General features: G+C 48.6%; 1 protein-coding gene across 4 annotated transcripts in view; it reads right to left on the bottom strand.

Annotated features, from left to right (window-relative positions):
• Positions 1-386: 386 nt before the first annotated feature.
• The window catches only part of LRCH1 (leucine rich repeats and calponin homology domain containing 1), a 199,694-nt gene continuing 181,769 nt past the window's right edge, over positions 387-18,311 (bottom strand). For 3 of the 4 annotated variants that reach the window (XM_041731341.1, XM_041731340.1, XM_041731344.1), the window contains 2 exons: positions 18,207-18,284; positions 9,106-9,732 (listed from right to left, as the gene is read on the bottom strand). In XM_041731341.1, coding sequence (XP_041587275.1) covers positions 9,526-9,732; positions 18,207-18,284 — 285 coding nt within the window. In that variant the 3' untranslated portion in view covers positions 9,106-9,525. Of the gene's footprint in view, positions 1,428-9,105; positions 9,733-18,206; positions 18,285-18,311 lie in introns of those variants that run through there. The other variant, XM_041731342.1, reaches the window with a different exon arrangement.

Here is an 18,311-nt window from a genome sequence, read left to right as displayed (position 1 = left end):
AGCCGCCAACCAAGTCACAGTGAAACGGGCACGTCTGCGTCTCTGACATCGTTTCCTCTCTTAAGAGTGGCAGTCGTGAGAAGTGCTGGTTTCCTGATCCGGGTCCTGATGTGCCGTATGCATTCTCGCTCACTCGGTCAAAGCTGTCCTTACACAAACTTTTTGGTTAAACAATAAACTTTTTATTTCTCTCTACTTTCCTATACCATTTCCTTATCATTTACCTTTGGTGCCAGACTTTCTTTCATTAGCCAGGTTACAGTGCAAAAATTATACTTCAAGACACAGGACGCTAACACTTACTACTTCTTTGTGTTAAAAAAAAACGTGAATGTTTTGTGCATAGCAAAATAAGTCTGAATCCAAAAAAATAATAATAATAATTGTTCACATTTCGTCTTCAAGTTTAATGTGCCTTTTTTTTTTTCCATCACAGCTATTTACAAATAACTTTGGGGTGCTCTCTTGATTTCAGTCAGTTCATTATATGAGAGGACAACAGGGCTGCTGGAATGTAGGAAACTGGATGGAATGCAGAAATATAAATAAAACCAATGTTCCATAAACCAAAGTGTAAATAATGCCTCCCCAGAAAATAGTTCTTATCACAGAAGCACCTATTTTTGGCATTTTTTTTTTTTTGCGGAGTCACATACACCAGAAAACATGATTACTGAGACCTAGAACTACTGCACACCAAAGAGGATAGAAAATAATTCAGTATTTATAATATTAAAATAAAGTGTTTAACCACAAAAAAGCAGTAATAAAATAGTTTCCTAATTTACAATTTGCATCCAAAGGATGAATAAGAACTCACTAATAAATAATATTCATATAAATATTTTTGTATGTCGAAAATAGTTTTTTAAAAGGCAATGGTCTCAAGAAACGTCTTGAAAAATTTGGTGGTGAAAAACCTGATGGAGTCCCCCTCCCCCCACTAAATACCCAACAAGTTTGGTTTGAGTAAAACAAATGCATCTTGTTGCAAAAAACGGTTGTGCTTGGTGTTTTGGTAATGGCAGTAGGTGAGCGCGGAAGGGATGGAGGAGGTTGTAAAAGGCATTGATGTGCTGCTCAGTTTCACAGACAGCTCCCTCCCTGGCTTCCAGGTACGTATCTCTCCTATCTTAACACTGGAGGCCAGTTCTGAAAGGCAGAAGCATGTCCCCTCACGTCCTCCCTCCAATGCATCTAGAGCCAGGGACCTGACAGGCAGTGGGCGGGAGGCTAGGGGAGCAGGTGCTGAGAGCAGAGTGCAGGGTCTCTGATGAGAGGGGAGTCCGAACCGACCCAGAGGAGAGCAGCTGGCTTCATGTGAACAGAGCCTTCGTGACCGCTACGTCCAGCAACGCTTGAACGGTGATGCCCACCTTGACCAGGCCTTTCTCTTCAAGGATGTGATGGGGGAGGCACAGTTTCTCCTAAAAGGGAGAAGAACACAGCGATGTCAATGTTTCGATGACCAAAACGTAACCATAAAGTCTTAGAAGACGCCACTGGCGGGAGCTAAGCTGAGCTCCGACCTACGCGCCCGTCTGATCACCCCAGATGGCGCTTCCCCCCTTGCTTGTTTGCCTTCGACCCACCGGCAAAGACCTTTTCTGTGTTTGCAGAGAAAATAACACTTTTGCCCAAGTGTGTGTGGGGGGGGGTTGTTCCAGAAAGTTTCCCAATCATCTTGAAATATGCAATCGATCTAAACATTAAAAAAAAAAACAAAACATCGGGGATCCCTGAGTGGCTCAGCGGTTTGGCGCCTGCCTTTGGCCCAGGGCGTGATCCTGGAGACCCGGGATCGAGTCCCACATCGGGCTCCCTGCATGGAGCCTGCTTCTCCCTCTGCCTGTGTCTGTGTCTCTGCCTCTCTCTCTCTCTCTTTCTATGTCTATCATAAATAAAGATTTAAAAAAAAACTTTTATGCTAAATAACTGAGCTATATAGTCAGGTGGAAATCAAGCACCAACATTACAGTGTTTTACGTTCTCATAAAGCAAAATTGCAAACAGCCTCTCACACATTTTAAAGGAACTGATGTACGCGGTTATGCGGACCGTGCGCCATTCTACCGACCATAAACCTTGATTTTATTAGCTGTGATCTCTGACATGGAGGTGCGCTGCGGGACTGGTATCCTTTCTTCGTGGCTTACGAACGGCCTTGTAAGTAAGTGATTTTAACCACGGCCTTCAACAGTCTCTCTTTTAGGACTCTTTCATAAAACTGTCAAAGACACAAAGGTCCTGTTACTTTGTCATGTTGTGTTTTTGCTCTTGGGAAACGGCCGGTACATACAAGTCAAGGCAGAAAATCAAACCAACACCAACCCCCCGCCCCCGCCCCCCGTGGTGGCCGATCAGGGTCTTGGCCAGTTCTGCTTCATCTCATGCGACTCCTGCTTGAGGGACCAGATCTTCCCGCTTCCTCCGAGCAGAGCTCAGGCACAGGCACTGTGCTCTTGGGTCTTCCAAGGACACACCATGACATCTCCAGCACCCTGAACCGCCCGCTGAAAATGGTGCTTTCCTACACGCTTAGTTGCCTTCGTACCACTATCCTTCCTCCTTCCCTAACTCGTGGGAAGTTCAGAGCATCTCAGACAGTACCTGGCACCAGGTGTAAGAAATGGCCACATGTCGACGTAGGACAATTTTAATCATCATTTCACGTGATAGGATTGTCTTGTCAATGGCGTATTGGGTGGGCATTCGGGTTTACACCAATTTAGCGGCCACATGTCAACCCGAGAAAGGATGGGAGGCTGAGCTGGGAGTCCTGGGCCGTGTCCTAGGCCGGGATGGGCATGCCACAGCCAGACACCAGGGTAGACCCTTTCCTGGGACCCTCTGTCATGGGCTTGTGAAAGCACCTCAATCTGGCACGTCATTGCTGAGGCTGGTCCCACAGGGCAGGGGTATGTTTACCTCATTCTTATGATCTCCACAGCACCCAAGGTGACATCTGGCTTTGCAGGAAATTACAAATGGCCACTATTATGGCTAAGCTCCCGCTACTAGGCATTACTCAGGGGTAAAAAAATAAATAAAAAATAAGAAAGTCTTCTATGTACGCCATATGCTAAAAGCAATTTCAAATGAATTAAAGAATCAAATGTTTTTTTTTTTTTAAATATATCTCTCCTAATAAAACCGAGATAGGGGGATCCCTGGGTGGCGCAGCGGTTTAGCGCCTGCCTTTGGCCCAGGGCATGATCCTGGAGACCCGGGATCGAATCCCACGTCGGGCTCCCGGTGCATGGAGCCTGCTTCTCCCTCTGCCTGTGTCTCTGCCTCTCTCTCTCTCTCTGTCTATCGTAACCAAATAAAAATAAATAAAAATTAAAAAACGAGATAACTAGTCTAGCCTTTTCCTGTAGAAGTAAATGGAGAATTTTCTGAGCTTAAAAAAAAAAACAAAAAGATAAAAATCACAAAAGATAAAAACGATGGATCGCCTTACGGTTCAAAGCCATGTGTCCAGGAACCCACATTAGTTCAAAAATAAACAGACTCCAAAAAAGTATCTGCATCAGATCACAAAGGGTTTTGCACGACGCGGGAGTTCCATAAATGATGCAGAAAAGCCGGACGAACCCCGGGCGAGGCCCGCAAACGGAACCTGGAAAGGACGAGGCAAGGCCCCAGGCGGCCCGAGGGACCCTTTGCTCCTTTCCGCGGCGCTTGCTCATGTTTAGCCCGAGCGCTCCTGAGTCAGGAGCTCACGTTCCACGGGGCCAACCTCTGCGCACAACGCGCCTTCCATGGGGCCGACGCCCTAAACGAAGCCCCGCGTGCGATGCGACCGTCTCCCTGAGGACCGTGACCGTGCGGGTCCCATGGGCAGGGCCGGCTCAGGGGCTCAGGGGCGGGGGGGCGCGAAGACCCAGCTGGCCGGGGCCACCGCTCTCGCAGGCCGGTGTCCGGGGCGTCCCGAGGGCCTTCCGCTGCTGCTGCTCCTGACTCCGGGGCAGGTGCTGCGCGTGCCACGGCGGCGCGGGGACGTGACCCACGGGCTGCAGCCGCACAGCCGGGTCGCCGGGGACGGGCCACCTCGGCCTGCCCTCGCCGGGCTCATGCCTGTCACCCGTGGCCTTCCCTGAGAAGGTGGCACCGTCCGTGCTCCCTCTCCCGGCACCTTCTGGCACAGAGTCACAGAGTGGCATGTCACGCGGGGACGGGGCTTCGGGTCCCCACGCACCCGCCTCTGGTCACAGCCACGCACCGGCCTGGGAAAGGCCGGCGGCCGTCAACACTACGGGCTGCCTCAGGAGGATTCAGCGCCCCCCCCCCCACCCCCGCCCCACGAGCTTGGGGCCAATGCTGCAGATCTGCGTTGCTCTTTTTTTTTTTTTTTTTTAAGATTTATTTATTTATGATAGACACAGAGAGAGGGAGAGAGGCAGAGGCAGAGACACGGGCAGAGGGAGAAGCAGGCTCCACGCAGGGGCCCGACACGGGACTCGATCCCGGGACTCCAGGATCATGCCCTGGGCCGAAGGCTGCGCTAAACCGCCGAGCCACCCGGGGCTCCCCTGCGCTGCTCATTTCTGTCCGACGCCCTGCAAGGTGGTCGCGCTACGGCCACGACAAAACGGAGACGCGGACAGTTTAAATGACCTTGCTCAGGGCCCGCGCGGCAGGCCCAGGCCCGAGATGTGGACGCGTCTGTGTCGGAGCCGGGCTCGGCCTCCAGCACCTGGGCCCCGGGGCGGGAGGAGGCCTCTGACCCTCGGAATCCGACCCGGAGGTGCCATCAAATGCACCTGCAGGTGGGGGCCAGAGAAGCCCGGCTCGGGGACAGGCCACCTGGTTCATCGGGCTTGTCTCTAGAGACAAAGGGACACCGCGTCCCGGCAGGCGATCACCGCGTGGCCGTGCCCCTTCCGTGCTCCCCGGGTTCCCCGACCTCATTCAGGCCAGCGCGTCTCACCCCGTTCCGTGTGCTTCTCAAACGCCAGCTCCTGCCACCGACGTGACTGTCCCTCAAGCACAACCGCCCGCGACGCCCTAGCGTTAGAGAGCGTCAGGGCCCCGTGGGCCACCTGGGCGCCCGGGCTCAGCGGGGGACGGGGCCGGCGGCAGCTCCCGCGGACGGAGAGGCCGGCTTGTCCCTGTGCCTCCCAGCCATGGAGCCTCCCCCCGAACACGCCATGGCCCCCCCCCGCCCTCTCCCCCGTCCCTAACCCGCACCCCTCCCCGCCGCGCCTACCCATCTCCCAGGCCTCGCCGTTAACATCCCAGGACCAGGAGGGCCTCGCAGGCCACCTGTTGCCTGTCAGGGCTGGATCCCCTGCCACGGGCTTTCCAGAATCTCGAGCCACACTGAACTCGGTTTTGTCTCCAGGCCGGGGGGCCACACGGCCGCCTGCAGGCCAATTCAGTCGGCAGCCTGCGTCCGTGAGGGAGGCTCCTGGGACACGGCCACGTCCGTCCCTTTACAGGTCATCGGTGGCTCCTGCGGACGGCTCACAGCTCGGCGGGCAGCTGCAGCGCGGACCGCAGGGCCCCAAAGCCTCAAGTGTCCACAACCTGGCACTTTACAGGGAAGATTTTGCTGAGTCCTGGTGCAGACTGCAAGAGTTTTGAAGACCTGGTCACGCCATCGTGGTCACTTTTTTGTTTTTTTAATCCCCAAGACGTACCACAGAGCCTTACTCAAAGAGCGCACGTTCAGTATTTGAAGAACGAACAGACGAACACAGGCAAAAACGAAATCACGTTGAAAAGCCACAGAACTGGACCCGGATAGTCTCAAAGAGGAAAAAAAGCGTATATTCTGCGTCTCTGACTGGTCGTTGAGAACTGATTTCAGAACCCGAAGCCTAATTTTAAACCCAAATCTCTTGAAATACAATGATATTGAAATGTTTTTTTCCACTTAATCCCAAACCACGTTCAGGCTCTTGAAAAATTAAAATTTAATTAAAATTTAATTAATTAAAAAAAAATTTTAAGGCTCTTGAAGTTTTGCTCCACTGCCCATTACTCTACCCTGCAAGGTGAAACGTCCTTTGTCCTTGTGTGTTGGCTTTCCAGCGCGGCATGGATTTTCGAGAGATAACCCGAGCCACCGTGCACGCAATTTAAGTTCTCACAAATAAGCGGTTTCAGGGTATCCAGCGCCTTTTTTCTTACCTATCTCCTTGGTGCGATTCCTACTCAGCTGTCTTACGTTCGGTTCTGCAGGGCCTTCTCTCCACCAGCCTCGTTCCCTAAGTGTCTTGCCCAGAACAGTGAGCCGCGTGTGAACCACAAATCCATAAACAGAGGGAACAGGAGCACTGGGGGGCTCAGCGGTGGAGCATCTGCCTACGGCTCAGGTCGTGACCCTGGGGTCCCGGGATCGAGTCCCACATCGGGCTCCCTGCATGGAGCCTGCGTCTCCCTCTGCCTGTGTCTCTGCCTCTCTCTCTGTGTCTCTCAGGAATAAATAAATAAAATCTTAAAAAAAAAAAAAAAAAAACACCCAGAGGGAACAATCCATACATCAGCTGTGACACACTGTGGAAATCCTGACACTTGAGTGGTGACCTGCCAGCAACTGGAGGAGCTGGAGAAAGCCAATCTTCTATTTCAAAGAAAGGATATGAATAAAGAGTTGGTTCTTTTTATCAGACGCTGGAAGGAAGTAGTGGGAGAATGGTGTTTCTTGTGTGAGGAAGGAGATTCAGGGCGCACGTGTCAATCACACAACTAAATCCCTGAGCAGCTCTCCGACGGCAAGCACGTCAGCCTGCACCCCAGGCACGCTGTACCGGCAGGCGTCACGCAGGCACACGAGCTGGTGGGTGGGTACCTCGGGGAAGAACCATGGCGAGGCCTAATATTCTGAGTAGAAATGAACAGCCTGACAATGGACAAGACAGTTCATTCCAAGTTGTGCCCAAAGGGCTAAATTAATTGTGTCCTGCTGGTTGATTTAAAAAAAAGAGAGAGAGAGAGAGATACCATCCAACAGACCCCAAGAGGGGCAGCACGGTAGGATACAAATACATTAATGACATGAGAAATGAAAGTGCAGGGATCCCTGGGTGGCGCAGCGGTTTGGCGCCTGCCTTTGGCCCAGGGCGCGATCCTGGAGACCTGGGATCAAATCCCACGTCGGGCTCCCTGCATGGAGCCTGCTTCTCCCTCTGCCTGTGTCTCTGCCTCTCTCTCTCTATGTGTGACTGTCATAAATAATAATAAAAAAAAATTAAAAAAAAAAGAAATGAAAGTGCATCCAGAGAATCCTTTGAGCCAGAGCTGAAATACGAACATAGCCCAAGAATGATGTCAACACTGAAAATTAAATCTGATCTCACGTGATTGCTCTACCCAGTTGCTATGGATAGAATTTTCTTGCAGGTGCCACCCTGTGAGTCTGCTTTCTTCTTCCCACCCCTCCCAAAGAAGAAACAAAGCAAAACCCAACAGTGGCCATCATTAAGGGAGGCCTCAGAGCGCTGCAGAGCCAGATGGAAGCGCAGAGCTGCTCTGGGTGGGGTGCAAATCAGCGTATCGGTGTGGACTGATGAAAATCTGGAATAATCACCCGAAACGTGTTTATGAAGACAACTTATGGCTCAGGGTGCGCGTGAGACTTTGCACAAAGGGACTTTATTGTGTTACAGGTGGAAGAGCACAAGGTGGCACCCGCAACAGTTGAGTACATCTTGTGGGTTCCTTACACACAGCCCAGGTTAACCAGGTCACGTCCACACCCCCTGTATTTGCCCCAGTCAACACAGAATCAGGAGGGAAACCGCTCAGGTAACCCAACAAGGTGCTTTCACCTAAAGAACATTACCTGTTAGAAAACCTGACCTAAGATTTAGCCACAAAGAATATGCATGAATACAGTCTTCTGACTACGTGGGTTTTCCATATTCTCAAGTCCCCCTGGGCTCGTGGAAGTGTTCGGAAAAATACAATTATCTTCTTAGCAGCCGTCGACGTAGACTCTTCACATCTCAGTAAGCTAGAAACTTATCTCGAAGAAGTTAACGAAATCATCTCCCAAAGCAAAGAAATGAATAGTATTTGGCAACTGGATGTAAGGTGGAGCGTAGGGGGAACCGAGCCACGGAGGAGGGCCTTCTCACGTTAGGAAGAGACATCCCAGAACCAGGAATGTCTTGGCCAAGACAAGATTCTAATGTTTTCTGTTTTGTTTTTTTTTTTTCTCTTTTCTTTTAGTTACAAACGGATCGCTTTGCTCCCAAAGCAGACAGAGTTACTAGGTGACCCTGTAAGCTTCCTCAAGACAGGAGCAGCTTGCTAATGTCACTGGGCATCAAAGGCTCCAGGGAAATTTCAGGTTGTTAGGGAAACTACATTATTCTAAAATAAGAGCCAATCTTATTGTTGGCTCCGGCCACCGTGACCCAAGTCCTAGGACCAAGAATGTTCCATGACTCATGGCTTTATTTGAAAGCAAATACAGTCAAATCCATCACACTCTTGACCTGCAGTTATGATGTGATGCAGCCAAAAAGCCAAAACGACCCATGACTGTACTTAAAAATAGAAATCCCCTCCGGAAACATGCTTTCCTTAGAGCTCAGGGCAGACCTAACAAGGAGCAAAACGTAAAAATATGCGCGAGGTGACGTGCAAGCGAAGCCTCCGGGGGTGCTCTGACAGCAAGGGACCCTCGATCCCTTGTGGCCCACTGCACAGCTGGGGGGGGTCATGCTGTAGGGCAGAGGGGCTCCCTCAGGGTGGAGGGGAGCCACCCTCCCAGCCCCGGCTGCAGGAAGCAGGCAGGAATCCAGCCGCATGGCCAGCCGGGCAGGCAGTCGCGATGGGCTCTTTCAGCTTGTCCATCAGGGGATTCTTACAATTATGGGCCGAACTGGGGGCCCCATGCCAGCCTCGGAGCTCCTCCGCCAGCCAGCCCTCCTACGCCTCGACGGCCAAGTGCTGGATAGACTGTTGGGGTTGGGTGTAAAAGATGGGGTCTGCAAAATCTTTCTTTCTTAGAAATGTATTTCCTAGTTCTGTAGAAATGGTTGTATTAGATGTTCTCTATCATGTAATAATATACTTGTGGACTAAAAGATGTCAGTGCTGTATAAAATCAGCCGATAATGTTAAACTAGCATATCTGCCCTTACTGTGTTTGTCATTAGCCTGAATAGAAAGGCCTTTAAAATTGATTTTTTTTTTTAGAAAGCATTTGAATGCATTTTGTTTGGTATTGCATTTATTCAATCAAGTATTTAATTAGTGCTAAGTGTGACCTGGACCCTGTTGCTAAGCCCCAGCAAGCAATCACATCTTAGATAGGGTTAAAACCCCCAGTAAAATTGCCATATTGCACGTCTTATTGAAGTTTGAATGTTCATCCAAACATTCTCCATGCGCTGATAGAGCCCCTCTGCTCCTGTTCTGGAACCCTCTTCGGCTCCCCCCGGGCCAGTGGGAGGGAGGGAGGAAGCCTGGGCCTGGCACCTGGTGGCCGGCCCGAGAGCCTGCTAATGGGCCACTGGGGGCGGGGGGTGGGGGTCCCCGAGATGGATCGGGGGGCGCGTGCAGACGCTAGGCGGCCAGAACGCTCCAGCGGTAAGTGGCCAAGGCCAGAATGACAAAGAGAATATGGACAAGACAGAAGCTCAGAAGGTCCCTGGAGCGGAGGGCAGAGCTCGGTCGTGGGGCTTTGTCCCCAAGTGCCAGCAGAGCGCCAACAGTCTTTCGAATGTGACGGAAGTCCAACTGCAGGACGTCACACGGAGAGCACAGGTCGGCCTAGTCCGGGGACAGCCATCGGGACAGAAAGAGACAGTGCACACGGTTAACATCCGCCGAGGAGCAGCTGCAAAGATGCACACTTTTTTTTTTTTTTGCCTCCTAGCAAATGGCAAGAGCCACCCCTTATGTCCACGCACCGTCAGCGACTGCCTCACCCGCCGCTGTAGGAGTGGGGTGCAGCCCCTGGGTCCGGTGCCACCTTGTACCCTCCAGGCCCCGCCTGGTGCCCGAACAGTGTGCCCGGTGAAGGGCAGCCCAAGCTCACCGATGGCATGAAAGTCAGCACCTCTTTTTGCACTAGGGGCACTCAGGACACGACCTATGGGAAAGATGGGAAACCCCAGGGCGGGCCCCCACCTGTCCTCACCGCCCTCCACGCATTCTTCAGCCTCAACACCGAGGGCACCAAAGTGCCCCTCCCTGAAAGGTCACCTAAGCCATCTCCGGGTTAGGGTGGCTCATAAGCCCTGGGGAATGCTGGCTGCGAACACGTCCCCGCACGTGCCACAGAGGCCCCTGCATTTCGTGCACCTGTAGCCACACGGGAGCCCAAAGTCTAGAGGGGGGGGGTCTCCTAACTTGGACGTGCGGTTGGGGTAAAACGTGAGACGCCCGCGTGGGGCTGTTACATAAATGCCTTCACCTCTGAACAGGTGTGTTGGGGGCACAGGTCTTCTGGGTCGGCCTCTCAGTATCTGCTGCCGTCAGGAAGCCAACGGCCTCCTCATACACTGGGCTCCTGAACTTGAAATGACCCCAGCGTAACGTTACTGGAGATTATAATTTAATCCTAATTAATAGGATTAAGTGATCATTTAATTTATATTTCTATTTCATAAATGCAGCTTTAGTTCGAATTTGGCGAAGCATCTAACACACGTGCAATGTGTATTTTACAACATACTTTGCTACAGTTTTGCCCCTTATTTTAGCCTCATTGCTAAGCAGAGGCAAATCCCAGAGCCGCTGAGTCTAAGGTAGAGACGCTGACTTGCTTTATCCCCTGAAGCTAGCTCGGTGCCCTCGGATAAATAGGAATATTACGGTACCAAGCGGGGTGCCTAAGAGCAAAAACATCCTACTCTTACGTTAATTTATGAAGGCAGAGATGCTGCTCTTAAGACTTTTTAAAGATCCTGAGTCATGTCCTATCTGTTCAGATCATGCGTCTTCTCTCAGTGGGTTTGGAGGAATCAAGCTACCACCGTTATTTTCCTGAGAATGGAAACAGCTACACACGGATCTGATTTCACTGGGGGAGAGACGCTGATCGAGCATCAGCAGGTGGGGAAACATCTAAGGAAAGAGGTTTCTATTGCAATAAGAATTCTCTATTGCAATGTTGTGCTTTAACCAGTGAAATCTGAGCAAAGCAGACAGAAGACAGGAGGCAGCCACAAACCGAAAAGTGATTTCCACAAAAGTGGCTATTTCCATGTTAAAAGCAAATCATTCCAGCTCCGGTGTCTCTCTGAATACACCTGCTGGAACCCTATGGAAATGTGTGGGCTGCTCCCCACCAAAGAACTGGGGTCGGGTTGTCCCTGCAGTTCTTCAGGAGCACACTTCTGGCACGGGGGAGCCAGCACAGACCATCCTCCTCCTCCTGGAATTAACTGCAGGACGCCACAGATTCTGGGCTTTATTCAGATTCAAGTGGGGGAGGGCCCAGACCCACAGTCCATGGTGGTTGGTTTAGACTGAATCATGGCCTCTAAAGGGAAAGGCGTGGGTCTAACTAGGATTGTCTGGTAGGTAAAAGCTGAAATCTCCGTAACAGGGGAGTGCGGGGTGCAGGGGGCCCTCTGAGACTTGCGCGCTGACCTGTCCCGCGGCCCACAGCCCACAGCCATCAGAGCAGCCCCTGCAGGGACGCTGGGCTAGGAAGCAGGGCTGAAACCCCTGGGAGGAACGGATTTTCTGCCCCTTGTGCCTACCAAACCACAGTCGTAATGAGGGGGACTTAAGAGATTATACATTTCTTATCCTAAAATTAAAATAGGAAAATGCTGAAGAGGAAGAAAACTTATTTATTTAAAAATTTTTTTTTTTTTTGAGGAAGAAAATTTAAAGGGGCAAAATTTCACTCGGTATTACAGGGCATCGGTAATTACGGTAGGGCATTTGAAAAACCCAGTTAAGGGGATCCCTGGTGGCTCAGCAGTTTAGGACCTGCCTTCGGCCCAGGACATGATGCTGGAGCCCTTGGATCGAGTCCTGCATCGGGCTCCCTGCAGGGAGTCTGCTTCTCCCTCTGCCTGTGTCTCTGCCTCTCTCTTTCTCTCTCTCTGTCTTTCATGAATAAATAAATAAATAAAATCTTAAAAAAAAAAAAAGTAAAGTAAACCCAGTTAATACACGCAGAGTCCTCACAGGCAAGTGTGGCCACTAATCCCCACCACGCAGAACAGAATTCACAACCCCGAGAGGTGAACGACCACTTTCTCTTAGAGTCAACACGAGAATGTGTGACGAAGCTTTCTGGGTTCAAGACTGGCCCAGCTCCCCCAAACAGAATCGTAGACAGGTCAGGGAAAAGGTCTGGTTTATAAATGTTCTGAGGGTCACGCAGTCTAAATTCTAGGAGATTTAGAATATATTCAATGTATTTAAATATTTTGATTTTTAAGGTGACAATACCTTACAAAAATACTTACAAAGTATTTTTTAAAATCTCAGATAACAAAGCTCAGGGATGTTGACAGCCATTCTGAACCTTTAAAGGGCTGACAGACGAGGTCATAATCTGATGGGAGTGGGGTAATGCAGGGCTTCCAGAATTTTCTCCAAATATATGAGAATTTCTATCAATTTTATGGACTTACAGGGTAACTATTTTATCAGTGAGCCACTTTACCTAGAACTGTAACTGAAGATGCTGCTTCTAAAACGTTTATTCTCAACAATGCTCGGATGAAAGGCTGCTGGACTGCTGACCTCAGAGACCCTGCCAGCAGGAGACACGCGGCGGGAAAGGAGTTTTACATTCTCAGTGATAAACACAAACCACCTGGAAGAAGGGTGCCTGATTTTACACACCAGAGATGGACCCTTCTTAATACATTATGAATTTAAAAATTGCTGTTAATTAAAATGATAAATGTGTCCATCTGCACCTCTGGTTCTTTGGCCTCAGAATTAACCAGTATGAACAGAAAATTACAATAAGCTTTGTAATAATAATCTCATCCCATCCCCCAAAAGCTTTTACTAGTTATGACTTAAATTGATGCTCAAGTTACTGATTAGGGGGAAGAAGACAGACATAAAGTTCAAAGAGGGAGAACTCGTTTCTCCCGTTCTCAAGGTTAAAACAACAACGAAAAAGAGTAGCTTCAATTTACGGAATGTATGTCAATAAAGAAAAAAAAATCAAATTAGTTACAAATTTCCTTAAACCCTCAGCAACAGTAGGGAAGTGACTACTGTTACCTTCAGACACTGTATCTCATCATAAAAAAATAAATTAAAAAAAACAGAAAAGGCAAATATGAAAAGTATTAAAAAGAAGACTCAGCCATAAATAACATCAACATGACCCACTACATCTGTTAGAATCCGAACATACTCCAGGATTTTACTTTTAATTGCATTTGGCCCATGCAGAAGCCGAGGGATACCCTCCAGTCCCAGGAGGGCAGGTGGGGGCCCGGAACCGCCAACCTGTCCTGGAGCTGCTGCCCTTCATCCTCTTCTCTGTTGTCCCTCTGCAGACAGTAAGGACTATGAAGGGCACAAAACGCATTTCCTGTAAGTTCCCTCCTCCTCTAAAGACGGCCTGTCTCTTAGGTTAAGGACCTTGCTCCTTACAGAGGTCTGAGGCCAAGGCTACTTAATGAAAACAGAGTAGAAAAATTTCCCTGGTGAACCAAAAAAATATCTATTTTCGAATACTTTTAATGATTCATAAATCGGAGGTTTCTGTTGACCTGCGACAACACTAGTAAGAGCCCCAAACTACCCTAAATTTGGATCAATTTGGAAACCCCCCACAGCCAACCATGAATCTTCTATGACAAGTTTAGAGGCCAAGAAAAGAAGCCTCAGTGTGTCCATTAACAGCCTCGTGACTGTGACTGAAGTCAGGTTCTCGGGGGACACAAAGAACATCATCCTCAGGTGTTCGAAAGCCCACCAAGGGTCGGCCTGTCTTCAAGATCAAGTTGATGCTTGCGCCAGACGTCAAAGGCGGCTTTGCACAGTCTGACCCCTGGCATCAGTACCCGCAGGGGCTCTGCAGGGCGCTGGCACCCTCGCACAATCCCAGGTTCTCCAAGGCACCATGATGCGCCTGTGGTTCACTCCTCTACCCCGAAGCAAGGGAAGCAACTGTGCAGCTGCAGGATACAGGGGAGCTTTCACGGAATCTTACAGCTCGGAGAATCTTAGTACCCTGATGACTTTCAAGCCATGTTTAGCCACAGGATACTTTTTTCCCCCCAAAGAAAATGTGAGCTGGGAAGCCAATATCTGCTCTGGACGAAGGAGCCACTGCTCTGGCAGGTGCGAGAGGGCGGGAATGGTCTGTAGCCTCCCCCTTGGCTTTGCCTCACCTGCTGTGCGGGCCATTTGAAAGACTCCAGGGCTCTGAAGAACGTGGCCTGAATTTACTGCTTAAAGTCCAACACCTGCAGTTTGCAGGGCGGGGAACTGGGTCACAGAGAGCCGGGTTCCAACGCCACCTCTGCAGCTACCAGCTGGGAGCGTGAGCTTAGGAAATTATTTAACCGCCCTGGACTGCGGTTTCCTCGGAGCGTGGCAATAAAATATTGACCCCCAATTTTAAGGAGTCGGCCTCAAAACCAGTTAACAGCACAGGAAGGGATGACTGACTCCCCACCTTGTGCATTCCCTCCCTCTACTCACAGGTCCCCTTCACCCACTTGCCCTTCTCCTTCTGGGTTATAGTCACTCTGTTTGTGTCCCTTTAGTTGAGGGACTGGTCCCCCAAACCAAAACCAAGACCCCCCCCCCCAATGCACCAGAAATGGGCAGTGGGGAGGAAAATGATCTCCACTGAAATAACTATGGGAAGGAACGTCATCCCCTCCACTGAGAAAGAAGCTTGCCCACAAGTGCTGCTTCTGGTTCATCTTTAAGGACATCTCCTTGAGGCAAACCTCTATCTCATTAGCAAACCTCTACCTCACCCCAAATCCCTCTCGGCTGACGGCATGTAAGTCTCCGGTCACCCCAACAGAACTGCTCCAGATCCCTATCGCTAACTTCTTCCTGTGATCTCATCGTCCTTCCATCAGTAGCAGCTGCTGTCCCAAGTCCTGTCTGTTCCCCTGCACGTAGGGAGCCAAGGGTGTCCATCCAGCCTTACGCAACGTCACAAACAACACCCAGGGGTCTGGATTTGCCTCCCCTGTCCCCATATGCCAACCTTCTGTGAAGGCACTGACCGGCTGCTTACACCGTCTGTAATTCTGGATGCGGCCAAGGGAAGGAGGCTCATTTCCAGGTGAGCCGCACCAGAACCTCTCTACCAAAGGGCAAGACGCATCCAGAGCCTTGACGGACCCGAGGCATACGGCCGTGACGGTGTCCAGGGGGACTTCTAATGAAAATGGAATAAACTATGACCACTGGAACCATTTAAAAATTGCTTCCATCCCTTCAGGTGACTTTTTTTGTAAAAATTTAACTGAATCTGTTCAGCAAATACATTGCACGTGTAGGAACGTGCAGAAATCACATAAGGGGCGGACGCTGACGCTGAAGCCTGGTGGTCTCGAACAGTGATCCTATTACAAAGGACAAGAAACCCAGAGCTTAGAGCACGGCTGTGACTCTTCAGTCTCTACAGGACGATTCATCATTGTCAGCATCTAGCTTATAAGATACAGATCTCAAGATCTCTGGGACTTACGAGGGTATGTGAGTAGGTAAGTAAGGGATGGAGAAGAAAGCGGGAAAGGTTACAAAGGAATTAACTATATTTGGGGCTGGGTAATCAAGGCCTATTTTGTTACCCAAATATTAAGTGTGATGCAATTAAGAAAACCTAACGGTATCGGTTCTCTGCTTTTCTAGGTACCAGTCTGATCGTAAATGGAGAATTTATGCGCGTAGGCTTGTGGGAGAATTGCTTTTGTAGTGCAAATAATTAATTGCACATACACGTTAAAACACAATCCCCTTCAGTAGGGAAAGAAGCTTATCTGAGGGAGAAGAGGGTCGTTTTTCCCCCTCCCCCGGCTCACTATGCTATTCCCTGATTAAAAGAGCTCCTCATTTCCAATCATGCATTCTGTGAGATGAAACTAAGTTCCCTCGAGTGTACGGGATGATTTGCCAATCGCCTTCCAAGGGCAATTTCTAATTTTCCACTAGAATATTCCTTCCTTCCTTTAACATGTCTCATTAAGAAGTTCAATTGCTACCTAACCAACAGACTTTGGTAGCACAAAGCTTAAAGTAACACTAGTCACCAGTAAAATGCTACTGGAGTATCCATGGGGATGGATATATGTGTACACACACACACACACACACAAGCGTGCACACAACCACACGTGCACGTTACACACGATGCAAAACTGCAATCTCACCTCAAATCTTAAAAAGAAATCCCAAAGGTAGCCTAAGTAATATATGTCTTACTAAGCACGGGCAAATGGGACCCTGGCAAAAAAAGGTTATTCATTCCCCGTAACACAATCTTCTCCAAAATTACCAATGGCTGATTAGTGCAAGGGGCACTTCGCTAGGGGCATAATTCAGAAATGATGAAAAATTTTTCTCTGCATATTATGGTAATTTAATTTTCTCTTCCCTACCTTAAGAGAAAATTGTAATTAGCCAACCTTTACTCACAACACTCGGCTAAGGACATTTCCATTTCGTTTTGTATCACCATAAGCCCCCCAAAAAAAAATCTGATGAGTTTAAAGATGTCACAGGGGATGAGGCCATAATTCATCAGTGCTTTCTAGCACAGACACAGATAATTTATCCTCTGGAACTTGGTATGATAGTTTTGATTCGCGCATGGAAATCTTATTAGCCTGTGATGGAGTCAAACCATTAATAATAGTTTGTGTATGAGAATTTGCACAAATATTTGACACCAAGAACGTAGATGCAATATTAAAACGTACACATGCAATACAGACACACAGATTAACAGCGTTGAAAGACGTCTGGATTGATCACAAAGACATTTAGTCCGTCATACAAAGATTACACTCCTTTTATAAACAGGAATTTATAAGCTTTTCTTTATGGATATAGTTCTGACATAATGATGCTTATGCAGTTCTCTCCTTGTCTTCAAATAAGATTAAGAATGGCACCACTAACCCCTCACCTTTGAACCTTAATAAGCTAAAAGATAGAGGGGGGGAGGGAAAGGAAGGAGGGAAGGAAAGAAGGAGGAAGGGAAGGAAGGAAAGATAAGGGGAAAAAGAGGAAGATAGGAAGGAGGGAGGGAGACTAAGCCTTTCTCGACGGTCCAAGACCTAACTCCAACACTGAGTAGGATTACGATGCAGTGTGATTCCTTCAGATACTCATAAGCAGTATTTCATGACAGTCTGTAGTTACTTTATCCCTGGCATATTAGAAAATACAGAAGAAAAAATTTTTATAATGTAATTTCTGTCCACTTCCGTTTACCACAATGATGATAAACTTACCAACTTACCCCCAAATTCTGAGTGGATTGGGCTTCTGTCTCCCTAAGAAATCATTTTATTTATTTTTTTTAAGAAATCACTATATGTTACTAATAGGAAAGTCTTTAAAAGCCCCAGATTAGCCATCAGGCTGAGGCTGAGGCTGGGGCTTTAGCTTAGGAGAAAGAGAAAGTAGCCAAGTACAGTTGGGCGGGCTACAGGGAGTGCCAGTGGGGTCTACGGCGGACGAATGGGGGAAATGGAACCGCAAACAGATAACAAATTACAAAGCAACATACATTGTTATTATTATTGGTAATGATTGATTATAATAATAACAATAATTATGATGTTTTCAGTGTTGACTATTTTGGTCCACATACCCCAAAATGCAACCACACGGAACGGAAACCAACTAGTTAGTGGTCAGTTACAGGTCTGCTTTGCTTACGAGCCACGGGTAAGGAAAACCAACAGCTCCAAAATTCTACCCTATGGAACCTGCCAGAAGGCTCACTGCAGCCACAGTCATTTCTGCTCTTGGAGTAGAGAATCAAGCTAACTACAGGTTTTTCTCAAGGCTGGAATTTTGCATTTATTTCAAAACCTGAAATGAATAATATTCCCTTTTCCCTCAGTGTTGACCATACTGCTATAAGCCATTTTAATCTCATTGAGATAGAGGAATTTAAACTAAAATTTTAGATAGCTGATTTAATACTATTCCTCAAGAAAGGGCTGAGACTAAAAAAGGAGGTGCAAAGCTGTGCATCCATCGGTGGGTTCAAACACATATGTGAAATGAAATCTATACCAAAGCATAGTTAATTGGGATAAGTTTGACGTTACCTCTGGCACTCCTAATTTTCGGCATGCTTCCAAAAAGTTTTCCACATTTCTTCTGCATTTGGCCATGCTAAGTTTGGGCTGTAAATACAAATACGCAGAAATAAT

The sequence above is a fragment of the Vulpes lagopus genome, chromosome 16 (assembly GCF_018345385.1).
Source record: "Vulpes lagopus strain Blue_001 chromosome 16, ASM1834538v1, whole genome shotgun sequence".
NCBI lineage: Eukaryota > Metazoa > Chordata > Mammalia > Carnivora > Canidae > Vulpes > Vulpes lagopus.
This window is presented reverse-complemented; position numbering and strand designations above follow the sequence as displayed.